At 29.2% G+C, this 13,547-nt stretch overlaps 1 protein-coding gene across 2 annotated transcripts; it reads left to right on the forward strand.

The window, feature by feature from the left end:
* Positions 1-2,462: 2,462 nt before the first annotated feature.
* On the forward strand, positions 2,463-8,586 carry LOC127129902 (SPX domain-containing membrane protein At4g22990). Of its 2 annotated transcripts, none has more exons than XM_051059009.1 (11): positions 2,463-2,630; positions 2,752-2,813; positions 2,972-3,092; positions 3,203-3,514; positions 3,587-3,691; positions 3,772-4,226; positions 4,723-5,027; positions 5,110-5,285; positions 7,004-7,194; positions 7,281-7,414; positions 8,152-8,586. In XM_051059009.1, exons 2-11 carry the CDS (start codon positions 2,761-2,763, stop codon positions 8,388-8,390), a joined length of 2,091 nt encoding a protein of 696 aa, XP_050914966.1. In that variant the 5' UTR covers positions 2,463-2,630; positions 2,752-2,760; the 3' UTR covers positions 8,391-8,586. The 2 variants fall into 2 exon arrangements, with proteins under 2 accessions (XP_050914966.1, XP_050914970.1); XM_051059013.1 differs by having other exon boundaries at positions 2,475-2,647.
* Positions 8,587-13,547: the final 4,961 nt, after the last annotated feature.

The following is a 13,547-nucleotide window of genomic DNA, read 5'->3' on the forward strand; positions in this document are numbered from 1 at the left end:
CACAATTATATGATATTTATGCATAGAAAATGTTAATTCTTGATCTTATACATCACCTAACTAATTTTATGATATTTTAGGTTCATGCTATTGATATTGAACAAAAAGAGGTTGTTGCTAAGAAGACTGCTGCTAGCAAAAAAAACATACATCTCAGAGATGCTTTTGCTACTTAGTTTTATTTCTTTTTAAGTTATGAATTGGTTGTATATTTAGAATCTTTAGAAGTTAAACGATTATATATCAGTGGATTGTTGTATATGTATGGATTGTTGTATATAAGGCTTGTTGAATGCAATGTGTGAAAAAGGGCTTCAAATTATACAGTTTTGGGTGTACTGCTTCAATATACAGGTTGTCTAAAATAAATAAAAAAATATAGCGCTTTTTAAATTTTTTTTTTTAAATAACCACCCATTTTAGAGGGCGCTTCCCAAAATAAGCGCCCTCTAAACCCTTTAAATTTCCACTTTAGAGGGCGCTTTCCAGTAAAAGCGCCCTCTAAACCCTTAAAAGTTTCCACTTTAGAGGGCGCTTTCCAGTAAAAGCGCCCTCTAAACCCTTAAATGTTTCCACTTTAGAGGGTGCTTTCTTTAAAAAGCGCCCTCTAAAGTGGCCCTTAAAGGGCTTAAAGAGCCACTTTAGACAGCGCTTTCACCAGAAAAAAAAGCGCTGTCTTTACCTATGCCAGCGCCAGATTAGAGGGCGCTTTAAAGCGCTGTTATAGGCCAAAAAAAGCGCCCTCTTTTCCCTCTTTTGGCGTAGTGTTTATGATATAAACTTAGATAAATAAAATAAATATCCAATTATATGATTATATAAGAACGCAAACCACATATCCAAATAATTTTCTACATTTGTAATACATCATCATTTGCAAAGTAAATACAATACTCACTCCAATCACATATTAAAAACCTAATTTGTTAAGGGTTAAAACATTTTATTTAGACTTATAAATAAATAAAGTCGTACACTGCATTAAATGAGAATCAAAGTTTGTACTGAGTTGTTTTTTCACGTCAATGTTATGAAAAATCAAAAAAATATATAATTTTTATTTTTATTTTTTTAAATAATAAAAAATAGTGCACCTTTGCTTTATACCTCGATTTTCTACTGTTTAAGGTAAAAACTTCATCATAAAAAGCATTATTTATTGTAGTGTTAGTAAGAAAAGCAAAAATAAAAAAGACGAAAATAAATCTCAAACTATTCATTATCACCACTATCTATCATTCTTATTAAAAATGATTAAATTTATAATAAATTTAAAATTATTTTATAAAATAATGAATGTGTATATTCTAAATTTCTTCTTCAAATTATTTTATAATAAATAACACTACTTTTTAAAATAATTTGTACAAAATCTTAAGATACACAATTTTCCAAAAATAAATTTGACGTGTAAAGTCGAATCAACAATCAGACATCAATTTTTTTTTAAAAATAAAATAAAACAAGGAAACTCAAAAAGTTTATATGATTTTTTTATCGTATTAAGTAAAATTAATTTATATTAAAAGTTAAATTAAAAAAAAAGTAAAATCAAAATTTTCCTAGTCCTATCTTTTATTTATATATAATTTATACGATGATTATACGACTATCGTTGATGTTATGGTATTTATCGTAAGAATCTTTTTATTGAGAGAAATCATTTTTTATTTTTTATATAATTTTTTAAACTTCAATTATATACAAATTTATAAATATGATGTTTCTCTTCAAATTTACTTGATAAAGGGAATAAATTTTTTTTCTTTTGCCTCTATCCTTTTGATTCAACTCTTTTCATAATTTTTTATTTCCCTAATTCATTCTCTCTTTGAATAATAATAATATATATTTTTTTCTTTCACTTATCCCATCCGAGTTTACTCAAAATTTTAAAAAATAGAATAATTTTATTATATATCAATATATTTTTATTGTTTTAAATTTAATAACTAAGAATCAAAATTTCACCTTGCACAATTAGCAAGTGATATATTTATTTTTATCATACATATAAAATAAAAAATATTTAATTTAAAATGATATAAATAATAATAATTAAAATTAAAAATATAGAATGAATTATTATTCTAATATAAATAATAATTAAAATTATAAAACATGATTAACTAATATAAATGTGTAAGCTGTACAAAATCTTAAGATACAAATTTTTTCAAAAGTAAACAACTCAAACATATTTATCCACTTTTTTCCGCTAAAAAAATCTACTTTTAAAAATAAAATACAATGAAAATTTTATATGATTATTATATTATTTTAAAAATTTATTTTAAATCATGTAAGCTTAAAGCTATACTAGTCCAAAATTTCCGAAAAAGTAAGTTTGACGTGGAAAGTCGAAACAACTTATATACATATTTATCCACTTTTTCGGCTAAAAAATAAAAAGAATGAAAATTAATTAGGGCTAAATTGAAACTAAATAAAAAGTAAAACCAAAATTTTGCGAATTCCTTTTTTGTTTATTTATATAGTACAATATTTATCTTGTGCTGATTCATTCATTTCTCTCTGGTTTGTTCTACAGATTCGTTGGTATCTTGGAAGTACAAGTTGTTGCTTGAGCTGGTTAGGATTCAAACAAACACCAGTATCCAATTACTTTTGTAAGTCTTGAATTAAGGTGATTAATACCATGCTATTTTGTGTTTTGATTATGAAATGAAATTGTTATCAAGTTTATGGTTTTGGTTTAATAAAACAATTTATTGGTTTTAACGCTCCTAGCCCTCAGAGATGGTTGCCTTTGGGAAGAAGTTGAAAGACAGACAAATTGAAGAATGGCAAGGGTATGTATTTATGTTGAGAGTTTAATGGTAGTATTCAAGTAATAATACGCTTGGATTTATCACCGACTAAGACACTTGTGATTTATTCATTTTTTTTTTCAAATTATTACCTGTTTTTGGTGTTATAGTTCATGAGTTTCATTTTCTTTTAATCATAGATATTACATAAACTACAAACTGATGAAGAAACGAGTAAGGCAATATGCTCAACAAATTCAATTGGGAACACTAGATAGGCGACATGTTCTCAAGGATTTCTCACGAATGTTAGATAATCAGGTTTTCCCTCTTTCCTTTCTTGAATGCTTTATGATGAAATACTAAATCACTTTGTCAAACTCACTGCTATGTTTATATTTGTTTGAATAATTTCTTATGTTAAAATTCAGATTGAAACTATTGTGCTTTTCCTATTGGAGCAACAAGGGCTTTTGGCAAGCAGGATAGCAAAGCTTGGAGAGGTGCATAATGATTTACAGCAGGAGCCTGAAATTAACAAAATAATGCAACTGCGAGAAGCTTATAGAGCAGTTGGACAAGATCTATTAAACCTCCTCTATTTTGTAGAGATCAACGCCATTGGCTTGCGCAAGATATTGAAGAAGTTTGATAAACGCCTTGGTTATAGATTTACTGATTACTATGTCAAAACTCGTGCAAATCATCCTTACTCCCAGCTGCAACAAGTCTTCAAGCATGTGGTAATTAATATCTTCACCTCACACGATTAATCAATAACCATTCAAATTCACTCAATCATATGGAATTTGTAGGGAATAGGTGCTGTTGTGGGAGCCTTATCTCGCAATCTACATGACCTTCAGGATCGTCAGGGGAGCTACTTATCAATTTATGATCACCCTTCTCTTCCTCTCCAGGTTTCTTTCTTCATTTACTTTTCTACTTAAAACACTAGCCTTATTTTATTGGTGTTGATTATGCATCGTTTTACTTGCAGGATCCCGTGGTTGATTCAATAAACGCAGCTGTTGATAGGCTATCCAACTCAACAAACTTTCTTAACTTTTTGGCACAACATGCACTCATTTTGCAAGATGACCTTCCTACTCCTTCTGAGGAACATGTTGACGATGAAAGATACCATTTTATGTCTCTTCTGCTCAACTTGGCAAACACATTTTTATATATGGTCAATACATATATCATTGTTCCTACCGCAGATGATTACTCGACAAGCCTTGGTGCTGCGCCAACGGTTTGTGGTATTGTTATTGGGGCAATGGCTGTTGCACAGCTGTTTTCTTCTGTGTATTTTAGTGCATGGTCAAACAAATCATACTTTAGGCCGCTTGTGTTCAGTAGCATAGCTCTTTTCCTCGGAAACGTCTTTTATGCTTGTGCGTATGATGTTCATTCAATATGGATTCTCTTAATCGGTCGCCTGTTTTGTGGGTAAGCAATATTCTGTTATCTTAATTTTCCCTCTCATTACTTGATCAACATAATTTATCATAACGTGCCTTTTGACTTTTAACTTCATATAACCATGATTTAATCTTTCTCAATCTAGTCTTATAATCAATTTTAGTAAAAAGTCCACCCTAATTGGAATTTTATAAAATAGGATAAGAAGGAGGTTTTAAATTAAGAATGTTAATATATGAAGCACAAACACAGATACGGGACACGACAATGATATATCGACACTTTAATAATTTGAGAAAATGAAAGTGACCAAAGTAACATATGCCGGTGCCTTGTTGGTGTTAGACACTGACACATGTCAAACACCGGACATGCCTTCAATCTAAAATGACGGTGCTACATAGATCTTAATACACCATTATTTTCACGGTACATGGATGTTATGTTCTCGACTTCATTTGAGTTGTAAATGCCTGAGCTGTATTAAGTTAAGACATTTTCTTTTTCCTTCTGAAATTTGCAGATTGGGTTCTGCCAGAGCTGTTAACCGGCGTTATATCAGTGACTGTGTTCCGCTCAAAATCCGCATGCAAGCATCAGCTGGTTTTGTTAGTGCCAGTGCTCTTGGAATGGCATGTGGTCCTGCATTAGCCGGCATACTTCAGACTAATTTTAAGATTTACAACCTTACATTTAATCAAAATACCTTGCCCGGGTGGGTTATGGCTGTTGCTTGGCTAGTATATCTGGTATGGTTATGGATCTCTTTTAAAGAACCTTCTCATGATGTTGAAGAGAATCATACACCACCAAATCAGTCAAATGATGGTACTCATCTTATTTTGTGTTTTATCATTCTGTTGAACATCTAAATAGAAAATAACACATTTTTTTTCTTCTTCCTGTGCAGTAGAAAATGGTGCACTTGAAAAAGGCCTAAAACAACCATTACTAATTACTTCGGATGGTAAGGTAGATGAAGACATTGACCAAGATTATGATGATAGTGAGGAAGCTCCAGAGGAATCTCGCCTACCAGCCAATTCAATTGGATCGGCATACCGGCTACTTACACCTTCTGTAAAGGTTTGTGAACTCACTGTTACTTTTATGTTATTGGACTTATAAAGCAATAATGTTTTCATTAGATTCAAAATTTTCTAATCATTTTTGATGTTGAGATGGAATCCTAGTTTATTGGTGTTTAAGTGACACATGTATAGTCTTCTGTGGGCATCGAAGACATGTTAGTTTTAGAAAATTATAAATGAGAAAAATTCCTTAAAATGGTGGCATTGTTCATTGTTGAAAGTATAATTCTGTGTCAAAGTAATATTTTCGACATAGTCTGTTGTTGTCGAAATGCTCTGTGTGTCGGAAAGCATAGTTGTCGAAATGTTGACAGAATTTAGACTTACCTTTATTTGTTTGTTTTAGCTGAGTTAGTTAGGTTAGTTGGAGATTGCTGGATGAACAAGCCATCTCAGTCTATAAATAGGGAGGAACCCTATCATTCGTTTGAAGAAAAGTTAGGTTTGTAACACAGTTGTTTGAAGAAAAGTTGAATAAAATTTCAGTTTTTGGACTAATTATATGAGTAATATATATATATATATATATATATATATATATATATATATATATATATATATATATATATATATAAAATGTAGATTAGATAACTTTTTGGACTAATTATAGGAATGATCTACGTATATTAATTCCAAAATCACTATATTTTAAAAGAAAGGAAAAAAAAATAATGATATGAAAGAAAAAACAACCTGAAAATAAATAGAAAAACAATGAATAGAGAAGAAAAGGATAGAGAACAAAATAGAAAAGCAGAAAATAGAAGAAACGCGCTGGAGAAAGGTGAAAAAACACGAATGAGAGAGGAGAAAACACGAACGACTACAATAAATTTTCCAATTTAAAACTTTTAATGGGTTAAAAGGTTTTTTCGCACTTCACAAAACCCCTAAAAGCAAAAAACTGCTCCGGGCCGGGAAGCGCTCCGCTCCCGCAACCCGCTACCCAGCTTTCCCGGCCGCTATCCAAAATTTTGGGATGAGCGCCGCTCCTCCGTAGCGGAGGGTTGCCGCACCGGGAGAGAATTCCGAGATAGCGCTTGGAGCGGCCGCTATTAATAACTGGGGTCTTTACATGAGATCAAGGGCCCGTTTGTTTTGGCTTTTTTTAAAAATGATTTTTATAGTGTTACATATTTTAGTGTAAAAAAAATTTACAAATAAACTTTTCATAAAAGTTTCAAATGAAAATTTGGTTTGAATAGTTATTCTTAAAATGTTATTTTAGGTATTTCATTATTTTATCGAAACTTTTTTTGGATATCAAATTTTTAAAAAATCAAATAGCTTTTCATAAAAATCATTTTTAAGATACAACTTTTTGAAAAAAATGTGATTTTGACTATGTTTTGATCTTCAATAATGTATATTTATGTTATAGAATGAACAATTCAATCTTTTAATTTATAAAAAACAAATTTAGAATTTTTTTTAATATTTTAAAAAATATTTTTGTAAAATCCATTTTCAAAAATACAAAAAAAAATTCATTTTTTTAAAGCTAAAACAAACTGGTCCCAAATATCAGCAAATCACACTGAAATATAGTAGATTACTTTTTACTTTTTATATACATGATGATTACCATTTGTTATATAAGATTTCTTGTATTGCTGTTTCTTATATAAAATTCACCATGTTCCTATCGAAGATCATTAGAAGAAATGGAGAGTTAAATGCTTTAACCTTGACCAAATTTCGCATCATCTGCAGGTTCAGTTATTAATATATTTCATGCTTAAATATGTAATGGAGATTTTACTATCTGAATCTAGTGTCGTAACAACATACTATTTCAACTGGTCAACAAGCACAGTTGCAGTTTTTCTTGCTTGCCTTGGCTTGACAGTTCTTCCTGTAAACCTTGTTGTTGGAAACTACATAAGCAACATGTTTGAGGATAGGTAATCTATACCTTATATATAAAGTTAATATTGTTGGAAATTATATTATTTTTCATGTTGTTTGAGGGGTATTTTTTTTGTTTTAGGCAAATTCTGTTGACATCAGAAATTATGGTTTTCATAGGAGTTTTACTCAGTTTCCATGTAATCTTTCCATATTCTGAGCCACAATACATTTGTTCGGGTCTCCTTGTATTTGTTTCTGCCGAAGTACTGGAAGGTAATCTCTTATTTTCTTTACATTTTTAGATTGTGCACTAGATTGTAATAAGGGTGCAAAGAGAACATAAAATTTTGTCCTCATAAGTAAAACCAATAAATTTGAGTGATTGACAATTTTAAACTTCTGCATCTGAATGGTATTATAGCCAACATAGAGTGTAGAAAATATATTTCATTCTCTAATTTGTTTAATCACACTAGTCTACTCTAAATCTAACGGGCTTGATAAATGGGCCGACGTGTACAATTATTATGTATAATTATTAGTAAATATTATTTACAACTCTTCCCTTCAAGCAGGTAAATAGATATCTATCATTTTCAACTTACAAGTAAGTTGGTTTAATTGTTATTGGTAAGCTTTTGTTAACACAGTTGGAGATTCCGCCTTTATTGTGGTACGCCTTTAGTCGCCTAATTGCAATATTTGACTTGTTTTTATTACAACTTCCAACACTGATATTGTGTTGGGTTTTGAAGGGGTGGATTAGTCCCACCTTATTTAAAGATATAACTGTGTAGTGTGTATAAAGTTTGGGTAGCATTCATCTTGTATGCTGGTTATGTAGTAAGACGAGTTAGATTAAACTCTAAGATATTTGAGTCTAGTTGGTTAGGTCAAAGAAATGTATACCCATTGCCTTAAGGTCCCTGTTCTAGCTCTTGCATTCTCGGTTCTTGAGCAGAGTGTAATTGATTTGTATGGCCTTTTTGACAATATATCATTGATTCCAGGTGTCAACTTGTCACTACTTTCACGCGTCATGTCATCAAGGCTTTCTCGCGGAACCTACAATGGTGGACTTCTATCTACGGAAGCCGGAACAATTGCAAGAGTAATTGCTGATGCTACCATTACCTTGGCTGGATTTTTGGGTCAGAGTAGGCTCCTTAATGTCACCTTGCTTCCTTCACTCTTCATTTCAGTACTCTCTATCATAGCAACCTGCTACACCTTCAATTCTTTATACTGATTTTTATCCCGAGGGTGAGATGGAAAGAGAACAATGCTCTTTTTCAACCACACCGAAGGAGAATACTCTAAGTTTGTTCCAATGGGAAAATGGATTGCTCAATTGTGACTTTAATATTTGTGATGATTTATTACATTGTTGTCTGAATCCTTTTAATTTAGTAGATTTAGGAATGTAAATGAATTGATGCTAGCTATTCATAAATCTATTATATATAATATATTAATTTGTGCCACATCATGTGATACTTTTTAAAATAATCTATATTTTTTAAAAGGTAAAATCATATTGTATTAGACGTCATGGATTCAAATTCGGAAAAATAAATAGATTAATTTAATATTAATTATTTTTATAAAATTTATAGAATAATATATTTTATTTTTTTATGATTAATTTTTAATTATAATATAAAAGTTAATTTTTTTTTATATATCTTTTTTTAATATAATATTTTAAAAATAGTTTTAGATTATTTCTATTATGTATTTTTTTATATTATACAAATAAATATAAGAGAAATAATAATCCAACATATATTTTTCAGAATATAGAGTTTGTCAAAAATAAAATAGAATAAAGATAAATAATTATCTCATAAGAATATAGAATTTGCCAAAAATAATTTATAATTGATCCAATTATTTTTATTAGTGATTATGCGAAGTATAATAAAAATCCCCTAAAATAAAAGTTCTCGTATTTCAACTAATAATCACATAAATCTTTTACAATGTCAAATTAAGATAATTTTTAGAAAATAACATACAGAATATACTAAATTAACAAATATTTATTAACTTTGAAATATTTTTATAAAATTTATAAAACAATATTTATATTCTTTTGCAACTATTTTTCAATTATAAAAATGAAAACAAATAAATTTTGATTATTATTTCGTCTTTAAATTAATTTTATATTCTTTTGAAGACAAATAATAAGATTCTTAATTTTTTTATATAAAAAATAGAATTTATAATTTGTTTAAATTTTTTTTATAATAATGAACAATAAAATATAGTGTTTTTTAGAGAACACTCATATTTTGTATCAACAATAAAATTACATAAATATTTTATAATACAATTTATAATAAATTAAAATAGTTATTTAAAAAAAAGTTAATAAAGTAATTAAAATTTAAAATTATTTTATTCATCATATAACTAATGTTTGAGAAGATAGATATAAATTTGAAAAACTTATTATAAATAAAATTTAAAATTTATCTAGAACTAAAAATCAATATATATATATATATATATATATATATATATATATATATATATAGATATATATATATATATATATATATATATATATATATATATATATATATATATATATATATATATATATATATATATATATATATATATATATATATATATATATATATATATATATATATATATATATATATATATATATATATATATATATATATATATATATATATTAAATTAAGCATCTAAAAATGAGATAACTAAAAAAAAGATAGGATAGTCAAAATTTTAAAAAAACAACATGTTACATTTTTTTAATTATTTAATTTTTCAAAATTATATAATATGTTTTTTTTTTCTTTCAACTAAAATGTACTTTTTATTTGTAATTAATTGAAATCAAATTATAATTCATAATATATTATTAATGATATAAAGTTATCAATTCTATTTATTAAATAATAATTCTTATCTTAATCAAAATTCTCTATAAAACAAATAAAAATTAACTTAACGGCGCCGATCTTAATTTAGTTAATAATATCTTTGTTTTGTTTAGTGCTCGTTAGACATAAAATTGTTTCGTATAATTTCTTTTAAATATAAATGACGGCACATAGATGCCTTGACTTCAAAAAAGTTGCTTCGGGACAAACATTTGGCATCTCAAATGCACAGTTGCTCGTTGATTGCTTAACTATAAGTTATATTAATTGTTTTTAATTTGTTATTGGAGTTTGCTTACTTGGGACTCTAGGTTGCTTGAAATTAAGAAATATTATTATTGTGAATTAATGTCATAAAGACCAAATCAAAATATGAGATAAATATTGAGTTTCTTGAATATACACAAGAAATTCTATTAGGTTTTACGAAAGAGAGAGAGAAGAATCAAAATTGGTTAAAACTATTTTATTATTTGTAGCGGGAAATTCATGATCATCAAACTATTGACAAGTTGGAAATCAATTAACAAGAGTCGTCACCGCGCTTTTATTGTTTTCAAGAGAAAAGGGAAAAAGTACGAACAAAACCCAAAAACTGTAAGAAGTTTTCAAATAAAAACTAATAAAAGTTAAAGATCACAGGTAAGAGGGTTGGTTACACAGAGAGAAGATGTTAGCACCAAAAGTGTCCTAGGTACTCCTAGGGAGCCCTTTTTGTGTGCATATGTATTTTGTACAAAGTGATGATTACAAACAAATAGAATGGGAGAATGAGAAAAGAATTCATTAATTATATTTTTGTGTTTGACAAGACCTTCAGACTTGTGCCTACGTACCAACATAAAAATGAGGGATCAAAACCTCGTAGTTCGTGGTACAAAATTCAAAATGGGTGCATTGATTTTAACAAAATTTAAGTTTGAAAGGCACAAAGGCCTAAAAATGGTTTGAATGAGTTAGTTCTTTTTGACTTTTTGGAAGTTTAGGTCAAGTATAACTAAGTTTATTCACAAGTTTGGTTTAAGAAAAGAATTTTGAAAATGCAATGGCATAAGGCCAAAGTTTCTATCTTTTTGCAAAAATGGTCAAAGTTTTAGAACAAAAGTAGTTCACACAAAGAAGATTTTGAAAAATGGAGGGAGAGATTTTGAAATTAAAGAAATGGGGAGAAGATGAAGAGACTACCCTATGTACAAAAATTAAAAGTTTAGAGTTGAAAAGATCTGACCAAGTGGGTAGCAATCCAATAGACAAAAATGTCAATAGAAACCCATAATTCCCTTGGACTTTTAGAATCAAGCAATACACAAATGCACAATTATATTATCTTGAAGAGAAAGACATCAAATAAAGATGGCCTCATCCAAGCTTATCCATTTCATGATCTTCTTCAAAATAGCCCATGCAACAGATGAATTCCACAAGTCACAGGTTCAAAATAACAGCTACACCATGATCCTGTTGCAGATGAGTCTTAGAGAGGTCTTCAAAGATGTATCAGATGAATTTCAAATTGCAAGCACTTGGTTCTTCAATAAGTTGGCATTGGCCAAGTCTATTAGCATAGGAAGGTTGCCTAGATTCTAAGTCCATTTGTCCAAGATCAAACCAACAGTCCACTCAAAAGTTTTTTAGGGTTTTTGTTATTATTATGTACATTAATGGTCAAAGACCACACAAACAAACAAAGTATACACAAACAAAATATGTCACACAGTATGGTCCAAAGGGACAAAGTGAAAATTACATTAACATAAGCAATTAGAATGATATGAACAATGGCAAATGAAATAAAGTGCTTAAAAGTAAATTGCATTAAAATAAAAGCTTGAAATTAAAAGTTAGTAGTTAGTAGGTTAGAAGTTAGTATTGTTTTGTTTTTGCTTTTACTTTTCAAGACATTCTTTGGAGAACACTCAACCCACTTATCACAAGCATGGACCCTTGAACCAAAACATCTTCCAAAGGAAGGAAAGAAGGCCAAGTTTCCATATAATACCATGAAAGAGGGGAGACTTACAATCTCACTAACTAGAATGCTTATGCCTTTTATGTCACAAATTTAGTGCTATGTTAAGCAATCGTAATTGGACTTATGTAGAAGTCACAACTATTTGAGGCCGGACAATAAAATTTTGGTGTTAATGCATGTTAGAGACATAATATAATGGACTATGCTAATGAAACATACCACACACAAAAAAAATATGCAAAAGGTGTGGCCTAATCTCATCCATACTCATGTTAATTTTTCAATCAACTAGCATTAGGACTTTGAGATGTCATAGGCCAAATGGAGTGAATGAATGAAGAAGATGAATGAGATGAAGTGGGAGGGGGATGAATGAAATCACAAATTGGTCAAAGGAAGACTTTTACCAAATTAATATCATTCATTCATTTTAGGAGATGGAATGTACATTCCATAAATCCTCTAAATCCAATGATATTAATTTGACAAAGTCAAATCAACCTTGACAAAGGCCCAACAACAGCAAGTAAACTCAAACAGGTCAATGCAAGTGGTCAACAAAAATAATTGGCATTTATTCAATTAAAAATAATAAAATAGTGCATTTAAATCAAATATGGTTTGTCCAATTCCTAAAATCTCATCAAAACACCAAAGAAATGGCCATGATATTTATCATAGGTCAAACAAGGTTAAAGGACATTGGAGAAAAAATTTCATAATTTCTGGACATTTAAAAATATTTTTAAACAATTAAAAACAAATGCAAAATCAATTAATTCATGAAAAATATTAATAATGATCTAAAAAATAATTTTAATTCAGAATGTGAAAGAGAAAAATATTTGATTTTTTTTGGTGAAAGTCCCATATTTTTTGGATCAATATTGAATTTAATATGAATTATTGAAAATAATACAATTAAAATAAAAATTCAGAAAATCAAAAATACGTGGACCATATGATCTCCCTCATTAATTGAGGTGGCAGATCAGATGGTCCCTAGCGCGCGTTCCACATGATCTTGAATCAACAACGCTGCACAGGTGGTAATTAAAACCAACGCTCAGGATTAAAACAAAAGGGATGAATCATGTGGTTCAGAGCCTTACCAACTCATCGCCGGAGCCAGATCTCTGGTCATCTTCTCCGGTGGACCTCACCGGGCTGGTCCACCATCAACCATCACCAAAATGAAAAACAAGGACATGATCTTAAAGAAAAAATGGCACCGAGCTCGAATCTGGCTTCAATTCACTCTAACTCCAAGTATATTGAGAGATACATGGAGTTGAAATTTGAGGTACATGAACTGAGTTGCTCCGATTTGGCCTCAAAGCGACTCAATCTTCTTGCCTACATTGGTAGGACTTCAGACAACCAAAGAATCAATAGAGTTGATCAAGAATTTGAGAGAATCGAAGAGTTCAAAATTTCTGGAAAATACCTTCAATGGAGGTCTGGATTCAATTGATCTTGATCTTGCTCGTGCTTGATCTCACTCCACTTG

The sequence above is a fragment of the Lathyrus oleraceus genome, chromosome 1 (genome assembly GCF_024323335.1).
Source record: "Lathyrus oleraceus cultivar Zhongwan6 chromosome 1, CAAS_Psat_ZW6_1.0, whole genome shotgun sequence".
Taxonomy (NCBI): domain Eukaryota; kingdom Viridiplantae; phylum Streptophyta; class Magnoliopsida; order Fabales; family Fabaceae; genus Lathyrus; species Lathyrus oleraceus.